The sequence below is a fragment of the Berghia stephanieae genome, chromosome 2 (assembly GCF_034508935.2).
Source record: "Berghia stephanieae isolate SIO BIC M18660-M18661 chromosome 2, UCSD_Bste_1.3, whole genome shotgun sequence".
Lineage (NCBI taxonomy): Eukaryota > Metazoa > Mollusca > Gastropoda > Nudibranchia > Aeolidiidae > Berghia > Berghia stephanieae.
In genome coordinates, this window is record NC_088361.1 from 26,040,843 (window position 1) to 26,061,533 (window position 20,691).

At 35.4% G+C, this 20,691-nt stretch overlaps 1 protein-coding gene across 2 annotated transcripts in view; it reads right to left on the reverse strand.

The window, feature by feature from the left end:
• Positions 1-7,916: 7,916 nt before the first annotated feature.
• LOC144964576 (uncharacterized) overlaps positions 7,917-20,691 on the reverse strand; it is a 59,918-nt gene continuing 47,143 nt past the window's right edge. For both annotated transcript variants that reach the window (XM_078899011.1, XM_078899010.1), the window contains 7 exons: positions 20,425-20,640; positions 18,666-18,831; positions 16,907-17,144; positions 16,134-16,332; positions 13,665-13,931; positions 12,390-12,547; positions 7,917-10,533 (listed from right to left, as the gene is read on the reverse strand). In XM_078899011.1, the coding sequence (XP_078755137.1) occupies positions 10,273-10,533; positions 12,390-12,547; positions 13,665-13,931; positions 16,134-16,332; positions 16,907-17,144; positions 18,666-18,831; positions 20,425-20,640 (1,505 nt within the window). In that variant the 3' untranslated portion in view covers positions 7,917-10,272. The remainder of the gene's footprint in view (positions 10,534-12,389; positions 12,548-13,664; positions 13,932-16,133; positions 16,333-16,906; positions 17,145-18,665; positions 18,832-20,424; positions 20,641-20,691) is intronic.

Below are 20,691 nucleotides of genomic sequence, written 5' to 3' on the forward strand. Positions count from 1 at the left end.
GACTGATGGCAAACAATAATATATTGGAGTCTGCTCTTGACTGTGGGATTAAAAAATTATCTCGCTTTTTTTATTTATTACCAAATTTTCTAACGGCAATCTTGCTTTTTATTTTCAGGCCTTTATGGAAAACTGACATTTTGTTGTGTTTTCTTGTAATGTGGAGTGACTCAAGATCAGAACAATCAATATTGTTACATCCTATAAATTTTTTGGCCCTTTAAAAAAATCTATTTGATCGACTTGGTAGTTGTGATAGGGGTCCCAAAATGCACTGCTGTGTTCCAGAGTTGTAGCTTTTGATCTTAATGTCTCTGTCAGCATCGCACATCTTCCTTCTAAGAAAACCAAGTGTCGAGTTTACCATGTCAATTATGTGAATAATATGGTCTTTCCACGTGTACTTATTATTAATAGTGACTCCTAGGTATTTAGCCATTCTGACCTCATCAAATGGGATGTTTTGTATTTTTGTGTAGCTACGCGAATTGGGCTATCTTTAGTTTGTTAATTTATGAACTTGACATTTTTGGGGGCGAAGTTCCATGCTGTTCTCGGATTCCCATTTTTGCAATTAGTCAAGGTAAACTGGAAGAATGTTTGCGCGCTCTTCACTCCGAATCACTCTACAAAAGAGGCTGTCATCCGCCGCAAAAAAGACGTATCTTTGTATCTGGTGATATTTGTTTGGTCATGTAATTTATATAAATGAGAAACAAAGGGGGCGTGGTACGGTTCACCATGGCACTCTGGACCAAACTGCCACCTAATCCGACGTTTCTCCATCGACCACAACGTGTTGTTTCCGGTCTGAAAGGACGTCCATTATCCAATTGAGCAGTTTGTATTTCCTTAGTTTTAGTGTCAAAGTTTGGCGATGAACTTTGTCAAATGCTTTACTAAAATCTAAACTGTCTGAAGTTCACGGCTTATATTTTCTGCTATGCCATTAATAATAATAATAATAATAATAATAATAATAATAATAATAATAATAATAATAATAATAATAATAATAATAATAATAATAATAATAATAATAATAATAATACTTTATTGCATCCCAAAAAGGAAATTTTTTGTACAGACGTGTTATAATTTACATAATAAGATAAAAATACAATGGAAATAGGATGTATATATGAAAAAGGAGTAGCTCCATAACCAGAGCTGCGCTTTATAATATGAATAATTGTAACACTGTAAAATAGTCAAAACTGTCACTATAAATTAAAAATTGAAAAGATTGCAAAACAAATAAATTAATAATTTAATATTTACATTTTTGAAAGTAAAAATGCGAAATAATTGTATAAAATGATTATTGCTTGTTGTTATAAAGCCTAATACTGGACGGCAGAAATGATTTTCGGTGTCTCTCTGTTTTCGTTGAAATAGAGAAAGGGCGACCACTTCTTTCTGACATAATAACTGATGGTCTTAGTGGATGATACTGGTCATTTAATATTTTAGTTATTTTATTTATACAAAATTTCTCGTATAAAAGATCTACATCGTCAACATCATTTATATAGCGTTTAATAGATTTTTTAATATTTGAATTTATTTTGTTCCTTTCCACTGCTAAGCAATTGCCTCCCCAAGCTGTTATACAAAATGACAAAACACTTTCGATTACTGCTCTATAAAATAATGTGCAGAGGGTTTTATCTATTCTAAACTGAGAGAGTTTTGATAAAAAATATGTACGTCTGCACATCTTATGCCTAATTATTTTCAAGTGTTCATCCCACTTGAGCCTGTCATCAATTGTTACACCAAGGTATTTGTAGTGAGGAACTCGCTGGACGAATTGGTCCTTTAATTTTAACGGTTCTATCGGTTCCTTCACTCTCCTAAAGTCAATCACTAGCTTCTTTGTCTTGCTTATGTTAAGCTCTAGGTGGTGGGCATCACACCAAGACACAAATCTATCAATTTCTTGCCTACAAGCCACTTCGTTGCCATTTGTTATGAGGCCTTGAAGAGCGGTGTCATCTGCAAACTTTATCAAAGGTACACTCAGGTTTTGACTTCTACAGTCATTCGTGTATATTGTGAATAATACAGGGGACAATACACAACCTTGAGGAGCACCAGTATTTGTAGTTATACAGGAAGATATGTTTTGTCCTAATTGAACACATTGTGCTCTCTCCGTAAGAAATTCGAGCACTCAAGCAATTATATACTTGTTTAGATTCAGACTAGTCAATTTTTGAACAACCAACTGAGGTTGCATTGTATTGAACGCTGAAGAAAAATCTGCGAAAAGCAATCTGCAATAGCTCTTAGCGTGATCTAGATGCCTGTAGATGTTGTTTGTAAACAGCAAAATGGCATCCTCTACGCCACGTCCTGGTTTGTAAGCAAATTGATGACTATCACTCAATGGCATAAACTGGTTCCTAATTTTAACAAGAACAAGTTTTTCTAAAGATTTAATGACTATTGAAGTCAGTGCAACAGGTCTGAGATCGTTCATAGATTCAAGTTTTTCTTTTTTTGGAACAGGAATAATTTTTGAAGTTTTCCAAATTTCAGGGATCGAAACGCATTGGAGGGACCAGTTAAAAATATGTGTATAAATGGGGGACAGTTGATGGGCACATTCTTTTAATAATTTTCCTTTCAATCCATCCAGCCCAGCAGCCTTCCTCTCGTTTAGTTTCGAAAATACGAATCTCGTTTCTTCTTCACTGACCTCACTAGTCATTTCATCTTCCAAAGCCCTGTCTAATTTATGTTTTTCATTTTCAATATCAAATTTGTTTGCTGTGTCAAAACGTGAATAAAATTTATTTAGAGTTTCAATTTCGATATCTTCAGATATAATCGTGGGCTTTGGATTATAGTTAACAGCAGTTTTAAGCCCCCGCCACGTGTCCCGTATATCCCCAGAAGAAAAGCATTTTTCAATTTTATTTTTGTACTTGTCTCTACAACTAGATATTACTCTCTTTATCTCTTTTTGTTTTGTTTTCAGATCTTTTTTATTTCTACTAGTAAAGAGAGTTTTCTTTTGGTTCAATAAAAGTTTTAGATCTTTTGTTATCCAAGGCTTGTTGTAGGATAATATTTTATTTCTTTTTTACAAGACCCGAGCTGTTCACAGAATTTTAAATACTCACTCACACAGTCATTCAGCTCATCCACACTATCACATGATTCGATAAAAACATTCCAGTCAGTGCATTCAAAACAACCACGCAAATCTTCACACACACTTCCGTTCCAGATCTGTACACTTTTCTTGCAAGTTGTTATGAGTTGGGTCTCACAGGACCTCTCTTTTAAAGCAATGCCGAATGTCATGATATGTCGTCATGTTCCAGGTGGTCCATGATATTTGAAAATGTAATATAATATACACTTCAATAATGCCGTTGTAGACCCTTTATAAAATACTTTCAGCACATCTGGTGGATATTGCTCGAGGTAGAAAAAAAAAGTCCCACTGAGCTGGGGTTTATCCGGGGTTCTATGGCGTTGAATGGACAATTGCTTGATACCCTTTTGGATAGAACGCCAGGCTATCACAAAGTGTTTTACGTCAGCTCTAACAGACCCACATACCCAATCAATGCTGTGCAAACACGGGGCTAGAAAAAATCTAGGGGTCGATAAAAGTCCCTTTGCTTGTGAAGGGAGTGCTCTATCAACTGAACTATCGGGATCCCATGCTAAAAGTTAGGTCTTTTAAAGCTGGGGGTACCCCAAGCTCAATTGGTCCAACACTAGCTTCACATGTAAAGAGACCGTAATCAATCCCGGGTGAAGTCGATGTTTTTTTTTCTGACCTCCCCCTTGATTTGATTGGTTCTTTTAGAGATGGCGGGAATTACTTTGCGATTGCCTAGCGTCCAATCCAAAGTTTAGCAAGAAATTACTATTGTCCGCTTCATTCTATAGAAACCGGGATAAAATCCGGCCCCATGGGCCTAATGGTTCCACTTTTAGAGCTGAGCTCAGGTTTTTCAGTGTATGTCGTTTATGCCTGAAATCGTTGTGGTTGAAAGTTTACCATTTTGACACGCATTGGCTCTGGGGTCAACTTGATAAAAGAAAATAATTAACAAACAATATATATCTAGCAATATAGATAGAATGCGCTTGGCCAAGGAGTTCACAACATTGCCATCCGGAAGTATAACGGACCAACACACAAACTCTGTGTAACCATGAACGTTTATAGTCTGGTTAATACAGTTTAGTGAGAACAACTCACAAACGCGGATGGCAAAAACAATAACAAAGGCCTGAGTGACGTCATCTGCATACTATCTATACTTTTATTTCAATATATATATAATGACTATATTTGTTACCATTTCAAAATACTTATATATTATATAACAAAGAGAGCATGATTGAAAGCGAGCAGTAACACAGTGAGCATAATTCAGAAAACTGAGTGAACCAGGCACTTATGTTAATAATAACAAGAAATGAAATGAGTAGTAAAATGCCAGAAGACAATAGAGAATGGGCATGATCTTTATTAACTTTCCATGTGCTCGAGGTCATTGGTCACATTGCAAAATGTGCTCAAAGTGACCCACTTAGTGAAAAGTGTTCACAGTTTTTGAAATATCTAACATCACGATTGGTCATTTTGTTCAGCTTGACACATGTGTATGCTTACAACAATCATAAACAAAGCAGCGGGTTTACATTTCTGAAGAAATATCCAATCGTAAGACAGCAACAAATCATGTGATTGGTGACTTGGTTGGACGAAAACATGAATATAGATCGCTCCCATTAAAAACCCAATCGCCGCAATGTTTTAATTCTGTATTGTCTTTTGGCACTTTTCTACTCACTTCATTACTTTGTGAGTGAGCATACTTGTAACCAAACTCCTCAAAACGGTTTTATGTCAGGGCGATTTCAATGCTAAAAATTGAATTTGTAGAGAGGGAAGGAAACAAAAAGACAGAGGATGTGGGTTACGCTTTTAGTATTTATTGAGGAGAATAAATATAAGCAACGTGGCTCAACTGTACGGTTTTAGCATCGTACCCAACAGGTACCGAGTTCGAATATCCGCTGCGTTGTGTGGTCTCGAGCAAGTCACCTCGTCTTAGCTCACTTGCGGCGCTGTACTGCGGCTTACGCCTGAGTTATTCCAGTCTTCTCTTGGAAAAGATCATAAAGACAAAATTCCCCTTCGGGATGAATAAAGGGATTTTATTTATCTATTTGTTTATCATTGTTTATTATTTATTGACGTAAAGTGACAAAAACCAATTTTTCCCGTTTGTCGTCATTTAAAGTTCTAAATCTAATTTTAGCACCTGTATCTTATCGACATGATACCATTTTGAGGGCGATGAGTTAGAGTAACAGGATTCAATAGTCTGATGTCACGTCCGCCCAGCAACAAGCAGCTTGGTTCTAAACAAAGAAAATCGGTACTTTTTTCATGCTGGCGAGAGCTTTTTCACATGTCATGTGATTTGAATGTATATATGTCAAAACATTATCAGATTTATAATGTTTTCCTCCTCTGGATATACTTTTATGCCCGTCGGAGGAATATTTGAGGGCGTCCGCCATTGTTCCGATGGTTTAGAACCAGTTACTTAGTTACGAGAGAAGTGACGTCACGACATTTGATCCCTATTGGATGCAGAAAGTAGCAATAACAAAGTGAGCATAATTGAAAGCAAAAGGTTAGCTCGGAGAATAATAACAATGATACTAATACTAATTAGTTATGGATTATGCTAGTATTTTTTCTGATGGGAAAAGACAAAGTCTCTTTTGGGTAAAAAAAACACAAACAAACAAAACCTCAAAACAATGGCAAGTTAACTGGACAAAATGACAAAAAGGCATTTTATCATTGCATGGCAGTCTTGTGATAGTGAATATTCAAGATTGATGTTATATTCACCCAATTGTAGGCTAATTTATTATTCTTATTATTACTATTATTATTATTATTATTATTATTATTATTATTATTATTATTATTATTATTATTATTATTATTATTATTATTATTATTATTATTATTATTATTATTTGAAAAGTGAGGAAAACGACTATTCACTGAGCGGAGGCTCAGTGCCAAACACATGCCCTTATAGAGAGAACGTCAACATAGCATTGCGATCATTGAAAAAAAAAAACAACTTGAGCTTTTATATAGCGCAATATTCACTAAACGTGCTCTATGCGCTTTACAAGGGGTCCCTAGCCAACAGCAACACGCAACATGTAGGACGTGACATGACGCCTGTTAGGCGATATTACACATTTTTCGGATAGAGACAACGCTGTTAACGGCCAGGGACTCATTTTACACTTGACTACGGTGAGAGAATTAGAGTAAGGAGCCTTTTCCAAGGACTCAACTATGCGCCGAGCGAGGCTCGAACCCAGGACCTTCCGATCAGAAAGCGAGTTTCATAAACACAGAACCACATAGCCGCCCAAATCCTTTTTGAGTGATAAAAACCACTATTATTGCGTCCTCGTAAGATCGTTAACAAGGTTGAACGAATTTGTTAAAGGCCACACATATCACATTGCAGTGATAGATGGGGGAACTCACGGCGCATTTTGTCAATGAGCCACGGTTACCCACCAATGAGCCACGGTTACCCCCCCCCCCCCCTCCCTACATTCCATCTTCGCACTACTTAATAAAATTTTGCCATGGATGATGACACAACTTACAGTACCAATATAGAAGACTAAAAAAAATTAAAAGTACGCCCTTTCTTAACGGCACCATAAGATTCCGTCGCCAAGGCATTCCATGAAGGAATGTAGATAATCCATCAAACCGGATGTCTTATGTAAACAGGGATCACCAATGTTGTCCAAGTGAGAATATGGGGGGGGGGGGGGGGGGGGGGGGGGGGGGCTAATAATCTTGCTCAAAGAAAAAAAAAAAAACCCAAAGTGGCCTGAAGCGGGGCTCGAACCCCGGATATTCCAGATCACAGTGCAATGCCTTAACCACTCGGCCACTAAGGATTGCTTAAATGATAAGAAAGATGATTTTAATGAGGTTAATATTTATGAATAACAGAAATGAACCCCGAGTTTCATATCTATCGTTCAAAGTTTGATTTCCATCCCCAATGCCATCCAGATATAATACCGCTTCGAGACGGTGTGTCGCATTTGTAAACGCGTGCTTGTTCTTCTTAAAGACTAAATTCATTTAACAGTAGATCATATGCCTTCCAAACCATTAGGAGAGAGTTCACTTTCCATTCGTAACACAACTTAATTATCAAATAATTATAATCATTACTCGCATTCCATTCGTTTGTTACAGTGGGAGCGATACATAGGCTGAATGAAGTTGACGTCACTGGGCTCTTTGTTTTTATTATTTTTTAGACCGCCAGAAGTTGGGTGAATAATTCTCACTAAAGTTCATCCAATAGACAACAGTATAGATAGTATGCGCTTGGCTAAGAAGCTTATAACATTGCCATCCGGAAGTATAGATAGTTCGAAGATGACGTCACTCAGGTCTTTGTTATTGTTTTTTGCCATCCACGTTTATGAGTAATGCTCACTGAACTGTATTAACCCGACTATAAACGTTCATGGATACACGCAGTTTTGTGTGTTGGTCCGTTATACTTCCGGATGGCAATGTTATGAGCTTCTTAGCCAAGCGCATACTATCTATAAGCGTTAAAGGTTACGCGTGTTTTTTTGTGTGTCGGTGCCTATCATTTGGTGGGAAGATGTGAGTAATTTATCTGAACGTATATCATCAATATTTAGTTTTTCGTCAAAATGAGTCTTTGGTCACATGATTTATTGCTGGCCAACGATTGGATGTTTCTTAAAAAATATAAACAAGCTACTTTGTTTATGAAAGTTATAAATATACCCATTCATCAACCTAAACAATAAATGACCTATTGTGACGTTGGATATTTCAAACAGTGAACACTTTTTATTATGTATGTAATTTTCAACACATTTCGCAATGTGACCAGTGACTTGAGCACATGAAAATACTATAGAAGGTCCCTCTATTCGATAAGCATAACAGATGTAACATTTGCATATTTGTTTTTTAAGTGCGAATTATCCAAACCTTCGGTTTTAAACTTACTAATATTAAACAAATTGGCGCTTATACCCCTGCACGCATCCTGGTAAACCCATATTTGTCAGGTTCCAAACCAAAGATTAAAAGAATTTGAACATTTATTTAATGCATTTTCATGGATTCATAATATTCAATTCGCTTAAAAATACAAAATTAAAACAAACAAACCAAATGGAACCAACTTCATTTCATACCGTACAGGCTGCCTCTGATATCATATTTGCTCAAGAGACTTACAGTGCCTATTAAAAGCCCATAGCCTGGTGTGGCAATGTGGTCTAGTGGTGTGACTCAGTTTCGAACCGGAAGGTCCAGGGTTCGACACCCATCCTGAGTGGCGCATGAATGAGTCCTTGGAAAAGGCTCTTCACTCACATTCTCTCATCGTAATCAGGTGTAAAATGAATACCTGGCTGTTAACAGCGTTGTCTCTGTCGGGGGAAAATCTTTTAATGACTCCTAACAGGCGTCATGTCTCGTCTTACATGTTGAGTGTTGCTGTTGGCTGGTGATCCATCGTAAAGCACTTTGAGCTGGTTTAATGGATATTGCGCTATATAAAAGCTCTAGTAATCAACCACACCCGAAGTCTACTGAAGCAATCAATGTCATATAACGAGTCAAATTAGCTCAGAGCAAATTCCAATAGTGAGCCAATTTATTTGACCGGCTGTCGAATAATCACTTCCTGTTTTGGGGGAAAACTAAGAAATACTGCATTGCCTCCGTACTAAAGTCAAAACAAGATCTGGCCCAGGACCATGACCAATGGAAACAATCAACAACATGGATGGAGAGAGCAGCTATACTCATCGACCATGACTGAATCACATAATTTTTAGCAAGCGTCATTCAGACTGCGAAGCTTACTACTACTAGCTACTGCTTTTTGGGGAACAAACAAACAAACAGTCGCTAAATTCGTTTTCAATCATATACGTCAAAGAAATAAAGAAAAACAAATATTCATTTTGAGAAGAAATTTAGGCATTAAGGCGGCCAAATAATTTTTTAGAAAATATAAATAACAGAAAGATTAATAAAAACAACTCCAGTAGCAATGACATAATTGATCATCACGACATAATATTTTAAAATTTTGCTGTTGCACAGTTCTGTTGAGGGATTTTGGAGGGTGGCTAATTTTGAAAATGAAGCATCTTTTTATTTTTCAATCATGTCTATTTTTTCCTGTTACTGTAAACGATTTTTAAAAGGCACTTTTGCAAGATTAAACAATCATTTATAAACATAATTCAATTCATATATGTGACGGATCGTCTCAACCGGTAATAGGTTAGGGCGAACCTAGTCCTTACATTCAAATTTTGGGCCAGACCTATATAAAATTTGAGTTAGGATGAGTGTCTTCAGTGGGAAGATTCAGTTTTGATTCTAAAATCTTTAAAATAATACATTTATTATTTGTGATTGCTTAGAATTTAAGCTTAATTTTCTGCACTGAAATCATTCTGACACAATACTAGAGTGACGCCTTAGGTCATATTATACAAAAACAAAACAAATCAAAACAAAACCAAAACAAACAAAACACACCACAAAAATAATCAACAACAAAAAACAAAAACAAACAAACCCTGAGCATTTACATAGCGCAATATCCACTAAACTTTGCAAAGTCCCACGCTAGAGCTTTTGCCGAGATGAGGGTAATTTTAATCGATCGATATTTGAAGCTCGAATTTTCTGGCCAAAATTTTATATAGGTGTTATTTTTTTCAGTGTACATCAAATCGTATCAAGGCAAATAGCCTTTCAGCTTAATGACAACATGATATTGATGTTTTTAAACAAATTTTTGTAATAAAAAATGCAAAGCCCCCCCCCCCCCCCCCCCCCCAAGTAACAAAAAAAAAAAAAAATAAAACAAAAAACAAAACAAACAAACCCCAAAACACAAAGAAACAAATTAAAAAAAAAAACCCCAAAAAACCGCCAAAAAAACCCCCATCAAAACGTACAACAACAAAAATCAAATGCAACAAAAGGAAAGTCCAAACAAAACAAAAGAAACAATCTGGCAATTCCACAGAATTAAATCAAAACAAATCAAATAAAAAGCGACTAGTCAGGTACAGAGAAGAAAAATAAATCCATAAGCACGGTGTAATACCAATAACAATTATACAAATCATTTATACCGCGCCTATTCCATATTATAATAGACCATCTTTTTGGTTGTACTCTTTAAGCTCAATATTAGAGCTACAACCATTTGGATTTTCCAGTTCTGTAACTTTGTTATCACTGCTGCCAAGAAGTCCCTCGTCCTTGGCCTTGGACTTCCTGTTACGCAGGGTCTTCACGATATGGAATATTTCCTCTGTCGGGGTGACCACGATGATGACGACGGCAGCGATAATGAGCCAAGATGTGATGAACATTGTCCACGACTTGAACTCGCCTTCGGAAAGAACCTTAGAGGAAAAATGAAGTAAATATATAGTAAATATTTCCTATATTTAATATTATAATTATAATTGTAATGATGATCATAATAATATCAATATAATAATAATAATAATAATAATAATAATAATAATAATAATAATAATAATAATAATAATAATAATGATAATAATAATAATAATAATAATTATAATAATGATAATAATAATAGTAATAATAATAATAATAATAATAATAATAATAATAATAATAATAATAATAATAATAATAATAATAATAAAAATAATAATAATAAAAATAATAATAATAATAATAATAATAATAATAATAATAATAATATAATAATAATAATAATAATAATAATAATAATAATAATAATAATAATAATAATAATAATAATAATAATAATGATAATTCTATTTATAACTGCAGATTCCCACACTTCCCATGAGTGAAAAGTCGCCAGCAATCATGTGTCTCTGTAAACTAAATTGGAGTTTCTATTCCATTTTATTATTGTTATTTACTGCATTTTTACTACAAGCTGTTGAAAAGTCGGGGGTCCCGAAAGCTAAGTTGGTAGGGCACTCGTTTCACTCGCAAAGGGACCCAGATCAATCCGAGGTGCAATCGAGATGTTTTCCCGAACCCTTCTCCACCCAGTAGTATATGGGTAGCTGGGTCTTTTAGATTTGGCGAAAAGTACTTTGCGATAGACTAGCGTCCTATCTAAAGGGTAGCAAACAACTAATAAGACAAAAAAAAAACAACCCAACAACAACAACAACAACAACAGCAACAGCAACAACAACAACAACAAAACACAACAAAAGAAACAAACCCTGGGCCTTTAGAAAACGCAATATTCACTGAACCGGGAAAAATTTTGGATCCATGGGTCTTAAGGCTGTTATGGACTTTGTTGAAAAAAGTCTCTTGGTCAAATTCTACGTGCCATATTTGCAAATCTGGCAAGCACCTGATAAAATGGAGCAAGGCTCGAAACAAATAACATTTATTATTCATTTATTAGCACCCTTGGGTTTGATTTAACAATGTAGTAATTGAATATATTTTGCGTTGGTTTTGATAGTTAATTTAATTGCAACAATGGGTCCATAAACATTTGGGTTATCAGACCTGGAAAAATATACGTTGGTTTGAAAGTATTATTTTTATTACAACAAGGAGTCCATAACAATCTGGCTTATCAGACCAGCAAATACCTGCAAGGCAATTTATCATAAAGATCTGAAAAAGTGTGTATTGAAATTGAAATTGAGCTTTCATATAGAGCATTATCCACTAATGCGCTTTACAGGGGCCTTGGCCAACAGCAACACTTAACATGTAGGACGGGATATGACGTCTGTTAGGCGATATTACAACTTTTTTCGGACAGAAAAAACGCTGTTGACGGCTAAGTACTCATTTTACACCTGAGTACGGTGAGAGAATGTGAGTAAAGAGTATTTGCCAACGACTCAACTATGCGCCGAGCGAGGCTCGAATCCAGGACCTTCCGATCCGAAAGCGAGTGTCATAACACAAGACCACATAGCCGCACAGTAAAAAAAAAAAACAGTGTGTCTAAAACAGTGCCAGATAAAGCAAGAAAGAAAAAGACCAAAAAAAAAAAAAAAAAAAAAAAGAAACAATGTAAAAACATTAGTCTTTCTCGTGATCGAACTTCAGAGGAAGACTAAATTTTGGGATGTTTTTTTTTCTTGCTATTTCCTTTATCGCTTTGCCTGGTACTGTTTTATACACACTTTTCTGATTTGTATCTAACACCAGTGCCAGCTCCAAAATATAACAATTTAGTCTATTTATCCCCTATCTTGATATGTTCTGTTTGCAATACCTGCAGTGAGGACATTGAACCAGGAATGATAACGATAAAGATGACCAAAAAGCATATTGTTCCTCCGATGGACACCAGCTTGCCAGCTCTACCCAAAGTTTCTAGTTGTTCTTGGGTTGGTCTTGTCGTCCCCTCAGCATAGTCAGTAAAATCATTGACTGAAAATTCAGAGAGATAATGTCGCTTTTAAAACATCATTACAGGGGTGACTAAGAACTTTGGTCCGCTCGTAAAAAGCAGATCATAGTCAAGTTTTAACATACACATAGACATGCAGTATCCATGCTGACAACGTTTTCGGGATTAAATAAATAGTGCTTGAAGACATTGAAAAATGAGGGAGTACATAAAATTTTTCTTGGACGTCAACCCCCCCCCCCCCCCCCCAAAAAAAAAAAAACAAAAAAAAAAAAAATAAAACAAACAAACAAACCAAAGACTGAACAATCTTTTAGGGTTCTAACTGTTGCGAAATATCAAGGGCGTTCATCAAATTGTTATAACTATAAATACCATCAGCGAATGACCTTAGCTATGTACCTAATATATATATATCAATATCTTTATGTAAAATGTACTTTTTAAAAAGTAAAAGGTCCTGAAACTGTTCCCTGAGGCAGCCCTGATCTAACCGATATTCCATTTACCTCTGTTTCGTTTCCTATTGCTTTTTGGGCTAAAAATTGTGTTCTAAAATTTGGTTTATTTTAAGTTTTATTATTTTTTTGGAATATAGACTACTTTGTTAAAAGATTTAGGAAAATCTAAAAATATTTAATCAATTTGGCTTTTGGTGTTTAATAAGAAATGCGATTCTGAATTATTTTGTTAATAACCTTTTTCATGGTATTTCAATGATCAAGGTTACGAAAATAGTCTTTGTCAACCAATTGGCTTCAACAGTCATGACGTCACTTCCCTCCTAATGACGCATAGTAACTTAGTAACTGGCTCTAAACTATCGGAACAATGGCGGACGCCCTTATGAAATATTTCTCCGACGAGCATAAAAGTGTATCCAGAGGAGAAAAACATAAATATTATCATGTTTTGACTTTTATACATTCTGATCACATGACATATGAAAAGTTCTAGCCAGAATGAAGAACAAAGAGTACCAATTTTCTTTGTTTAGAACCACGCTGCTCGCCGTTGCTGGGCGACATGACATCAGACTATTGAATCCAATTACATATCATCGCCTGAACCCTCCCGACATTCCACCTGCATGGTCATCACCCCTGTAGTTGGTTGCCTTAAGACTTTAAAACTTACCAAATTCAGCACCCCACGGATGAAGTGGATTGTCCAGATTCCTCAGTTTTTCCCACACCGCATCTTCATCTTCTGTTGTCTCAATGTCATGAGTGCCAATGGATATGGCGACGGTTAAAACCAGACTGACCAGTCCAGCAACAGCACTGCCCCCAACCACGGAGTAAGGCTGAGACGTGGCAACGAAAAATCCCCCTGCCATCTCAAAGTGCAGCGAGGCTACCAGGATGTTGGTGGTCAGGCCACAGATGAAACCAGTGACTGATCCTGTGATAAGATGGGATTCTTTATCGATACTTATGAATAACTAGTTAATTGAGTAGCTGACTTTCAAAACGTCCTGAGTTATATCCTGATCGAAAATGAGTTAACAATGTCAAGATATCTTTTGAACTCCATAGAATCAGCAAAGAAAATTTGGAATTTCCAAACACTCAGGGTATTGTTCTATGAGCCACAAAAGACGCGTATTTTCCTCTTTAAGACAATAAATTCATGCCACAAAATTGCGGTGTTATTTGACTGATGAAAATAGAACTTGGATATCTTGTGCGTTTTGAAAGTCACCTACTCAATTGCCGTACTCTAAAAAGAGACGGATATAAAAGTTTGGCCAGAAAACTCGTCCTTCAAATATCAATCTATTTAAATGACCAGAAATTTGGCAAAAAATTTCAAACCCGTGTCCCCGCGATGCCTGCAAAGAAGTCCAGGTTTGAGATTTTTTGATAAGATGAGGGTCATTTAAATCGATCAATATTTGAAGGACGATGTTCAAACCAAATTTTTAAATACGTATTTTTCCAAAGTACGGCATTAAACTGGTTAATGAACCTCTATCAATAAGTAACTCTACTACTGCTGCTTTTATTTTTACTGCTACTACTACTACTACTACTACTACTACTACTACTACTACTACTACTACTACTACTACTACTACTACTACTACTACTACTACTACTACTACTACTACTACTACTACTACTACTACTACTACTACTACTACTACCACTACTACTAAAAATAATCGCTAACTCTTAAACCAGAGTTACAAAGCAACAGTTATACTATTTTCCAGTGAGGCCTGTCATACGAATGGCTAAATGATCTCAAAATCTCTTGACCTAAAGATAGTGAGAACGTTTCCTTAGATTAAAAAAAAGAAGAAGAAAACCCCCATTAAAAGTAACAACAATTAGAAAATGACGCCCCCCCCCCCCTCCCTTTCCACCTCCAATCAAGTTGAACACAAACAATTATGGAACAAAAGTGCGATGTCAAAAAATGTGTTCCAATCTCATTCGAAGTGTACAATCACTCTTCCAGGAGGATTAGATACACATAAATTGTATTAATTAATCTTCTGGTTTCCTAGCGATGAAATTTTATTTTCTAATCTAAATTTATGCGGGATGCCAATGAATGATAATAATGATGATGATAATAATAATAATAATAATAATAATAATAATAATAATAATAATAATAATAATAATAATAATCCCATCATAATAATGATAATAATAATAATAATAATAATAATAATAATAATAATAATAATAATAATGATAATAATAATAATAATAATAATAATAATAATAATAATAATAATAATAATAATAATAATAATAATAATAATGATAATGATGATAATAATAATAATAATAATAATAATAATAATAATAATAATAATAATAATAATAATAATAATAATAATAATAATAATAATAATAATAATAATAATATATAATGCTGAAAACTTATATAGCGCTATAACTCCGAGACACCAGACTCTAAGCGTTTAAATTACAAATTACTTTGGCTGAAACATACTCATTTACACACACAAGCACACACACACACCCATACACACACACAACACAACACACAACACAAACCAAACCTATCTTGCTTCTCATACCATCTACTAAAATCGAAACAAATAATCTTTATTCTCCAAATAGGCAATTATTGTCAGGTTACAGCTCTTGTAATAGGGGGAAAAAGTCATTAAAATAGTAATAATGATGATGATAATAATATTGATAGTAATGATTATAATAAGATAATAATAATAATAATAATAATAATAATAATAATAATAATGATATATAATAATAATAATAATAATAATAATAATAATAATAATAATAATACTAATAATAATAATAATAATAATAATAATAATAATAATAATAATAATAATAATAATAATAATAATAGTAATAATAATAATAATAATAATAATAATAATAATAATAATAATAATAATAATAATAATAATATTATCCATCCTCACTCTTATACATCTCTAAGCATCTGCCAATACATCCTATTACTAAAATAGTTATCCCATCTTCTGAATTCATTATTTGTCCCCCGGAGGACTGCTTTCATACACACTTCCATGGATTTTGGAACTGGAAAAATAAAAGATGTGACGTCAATAAAAGCTATTCTGCTTACCTGTAATGAGTCCTCTGGAAGTGGCCTTGACCCATGTGACCGATAAAATGACCCCTGGGAAGCTTGGAACAACCATAATAGAACCACAGCTCATCAGCCAATTGAGGTCGATCCCAACTCGGAATAAAACTAGTCCGAAAGGAATCAAAGAAATCGAGATCCACATCATACACCAGTTTTTGAAGTTAATTAGTGAGTCCTATAGATGACGAAGGTGTCACATTCAGTAACGCTAGTATGTAGTGTCAATAAAACTCCTGATTACTTTAAATGACAATTGATGGTAAAATGCAAACAAAATCTGCCCCCTCCGTCCCCCAAAACATTTTTTAAAAACCCAACAACCCAAAAAAAACCACACAAAAAACAAAAAAACAACAACAACAAAAAAAACAACAAAAAAAACAAACAAAAAAAAAACAAACAAACAAACAAAACAAACAAACCCCCCCCCAAAAAAAAAAACAACAAAAAACAAAACAAAAAACAAACAAAGAAACAAAAAACGATAGTAACGTACATACAAATGAAACCTTTAACGTTGATAGAGCTTTTTCGTATAAGATTGTTGTAGTAAGACCACGTGGCTGCACTGCATCGACATTTTTGTAAACAATGAACGATACTGCTGCCTTACCTTACAGTCATAAGAAATACATTATATATAAAGATCCTACCAACAGTGTCAACCAAGTACAGATAAAATCACCCCCCCCCCCCCTAATAAAAAAACAAAACAAACAAAAACAAAGAAAAAGGAGAAACAAACAAACCTGATATTGTCTAAAGTGACTGTGATGAACACATCGGTAAATTACTATTCCTCCCGGGTACTGAGAGGCATTGCTCATGTTTTCAATGTCTTTTTTACAGTCTCTGCAGGTCAATGCAGGGGGACATTTGCACATTCCATCCGATGCATCTCCATTGTCACTAGTGATGACCACCGCTTCTTTATTCGACCGTTTGGTTTCACCACAAAGTATGCACTGTCTGTGATGAAATTTTTTTCTGAAAATTCGAATGAGAAAATTCATAAACCGATGTATAACTTATTTGTAGGTCTGATAACCTAAATTGTTACGGGCTCATTGTAGTTAGGGAAATACTCTCAAACCAACAAAAATATCGTCCATTGCAACCATTTTGGAATAAGCCCATAATTGATGATTAGCCCGTTACAAATCATTAACCAATCAGAAAGCATCCTTCCATTTACCTTGTTCCGTCCCCTTGACTATTATTTCTCGTCAACGAAAAGGCCCGAGCTTCCCTTTGTACATGTCAAACCTACAAAAGGTCAGGCATAGTAAGTGGGTATTTCTCATAGTATTTTGACCCACTGATGAAGAAATTGCATCGCAAAACCTGTTTTCAATCATCTGTGTTAAAATTGTAAGTAATGCTCAGGGTCTGTAAATTGTTTGCTTCGGGAGATAGGCAAGTACTTAACGTGGCTATGGGTTCACGGTTCACGATAATCACTAGATTTCAGGTGTAAGAGTACCTGGCCATTAACAGCGGAAAAACTAAATTAATATCGCCTAACAGGGGTCATGTCTCGTTCTACATATTAGGTATTGCAGTTGGTCAGGGACCCTTTGTAAAGCGCTTTGAGCAGATTTAGTGGATATAGCGCATATAAAAGCTCAAGTTTTAAAGAAATACATTGGTCGACTATATAATCTGAATCGTGTTAAGTGCTATATTGAATGTTTCTGTATCTTCTGTTTCGGTAATTTCTGGTGGTAATGCATTCCGTCCCGGAATGATTATAGGAAAATAAAATGATATATAACTGTTGGTATTTGAAAAATGGTTAGTATGTATTTTGTTGTTGTGTTTTCCTCTTGTGTCTTATTTGTTTGACGGTCTTTTTTTAAGTAGTCTAGGATCTGAATGGTTGTTGATGGGTCGTTGGCGGATTTCTGAATTATCTTAATGCGGGCCTCTTTGCGTCGGCTTTTGAGGGGGTCCAATGGGAATCAGAATTCGTTCCGTCGTGCCTTCCTCTTTTCCGGTTCAAATCTCATTGGACGTGTGTAACCAATCCTCCGGAGGACTACCAATGAATAGGTAAAGGAAGCATAACTATTTTGGTAGCAGAATGTATAGTCTTATGATTACGGGGCGTAAAAGAGAGAGGATGGATGATCTTTATTGTTGACCAGCATTTATTTAGACAATAAAATAAGATGCCATCACTCTGAAACCAGAAGATTTGTTGCACATGGTATGTATCCAGTCCTCCAGAGGACTGGTCTTACACTTCAAAGGAGATTGGAACCAGTATTTTGACACCACGCTATTTTTTTTCCCTATTGGAACTTCAGTTCGAAAAATGCGGTATAAGCATAGCAAGTTACCGATTACGTTCCCAACCTACAACGATCGACAAACGGCGAGGAAGAAATCGAAAATCTGTCCTCAGAGTCTTAGGACAGATCTTCGTTTTCTTCCTCGTCGTTCGTAGATATCGATCGTTGTAGGTTGGGATCGTAATCGTTAACTTTCCATGACTCTTACTCGTACCTGTAAGGGTTGATGTAGGTCTGATAAATGTCGTAGACGGCAATGGCGGACACACCCATGATTTCACCAGAGCCTGTTGACATCGTCAACATGGTTATCATCGTCAACATCATGATGACGCCGCCTGTACCAAGAGCTCTCTGGGCCATGTACGTTGACGTGATACCTGGAGCATTGGGGTGAAAGTTGCATAATAAGTTTACCCACACATTTATGTCCATCTATTAATCACTCTAAAACTCTAAAAAGACATGTATTCTTTAAAAAAATTGGCCAGAAAACTCGTCCTTCAAATATCGATCGATTTTTAACGACCTCGCGAGGTCCCAGGTTTGATAGTTTTCGCCAAGATGAAGGTTATTTAAATCGATCGATATTTGAAGGACGATTTTTTTGTCCAAATCTTAAATTACGTGTCTTTGCAGAATACGGCAAATAGTTGGTTAAGAGGAATGAACAAACTTCTATGTGGTTTTGTGGGATGGCACTGGCCTTCGGATCGGAAGGTCCTGGGTTCGAGTCCCGGTCTGAGCTGTGCATAGTTGAGTCATTTGAAAAGGAACTTTACTCACAATCTCACACCGCACTCAGGTGTAAAATGAGTACCTGGCCGTTGACTCTGTCGGAAAAAAATGTAATATCATGTCATGTCTCGTTATACATGTTAAGTGTTTGTTGTTGGCTAGGGATCCCTTTTAAAGCGCTTTGAGCACGTTTATTGGATAATGTGCTATATATAAAAGCTCAAGTTAAAAAAAATATTGTGACATGATACCTAACTGAAGCAATTGGTCACATATTTGACATTTAAAAAAAAACACAGTTTGGCGGTTTAACGAAAAAATCAAAATTACCTGGCACAGTTTTACTATTCTGATTATATACTACTATTCCGTCCATAATGTCTGATTGATGCAGAGGGTCACAATTAAATTGTAGCTATTGATTATGTGACCTATTGCCACATAATGCTATTTGTAGGGGTGACGAAAAGTTATGAAAATGATCAGAATTATGGATATCCAGTTTATTGTTCCTTAAGAAATTGTTATTTTTCTCTTCAATGAAACAAATGAAGTTTTGGCAATGAATTCAATATTTCTGCGACTAAACCATTCCAACATAATATCATTTTGAGATTTAGATCAAAATGTGACCCATCTTCTCAAAACGGTTTTATGCCGGGATGAACAAGATGCTGGAAATTCTATTTATAACTTCAAACACGAAACTTGAGGTTAGTTTCTATTCGTGGTGGAAAATAAATTATATTTCTTGCATTAATGAAAATGTTGCTGCTTGAAGCTCGAAGAAAAAATAACGATGAGTATTGAAATGTAACCTTCGATATATTAAACAAATATAGATATTGTGGGCGTTTCGGGTTTCCTCTTTATCAACAAAACACGATGAATGAATTCTAATTCGAGCGTCCTTACAAAGGGGCATTCTATTTCCTGTCCCATCATTGTTTTTGTTTATTCACCTTAACTATACATCATTCATACGTATCTCATTCGTCCTTAGTGTTTCATTCATCGTGTTTTGTTGATAAAAGGGAAACCCGAAACGTCCACAGTATCTGTCTTCGTTTAATAAATTGACGCTTACATTTCAATACTTATCGTTATTATTTCTTGCATTGCAAAACACTTGGAAGTTTGTATTTTTCATTAATTTTATTACTAAATTCACTATACATTGTACGATTCAACCCGACATAATTCTGTTGTGAGAAGGTGGGTCACCATTTTCTTACCCGAGTCAATCTGCTCTAAACTGAGAGCCGTGCTTGCGTTGTGAGCTGTCTCAGCCACGTAGGTCAAAGCTGTAACCAGCCCCATGGAAGCGGGAACGGAAAACCAGACAAAGGAACCGAACAGGAAACCGATCGCACCTTGTAGCGGTTTGGCGGCAATTCTGCTTTGCCAACTGGCTTGGTCACAGTAGGTGATACTTGCAACGAGGAAAACAGCTGTTTGAAATTAAAGTAAAATTGACTACCCCAGTACTAAAAGTACTAAAG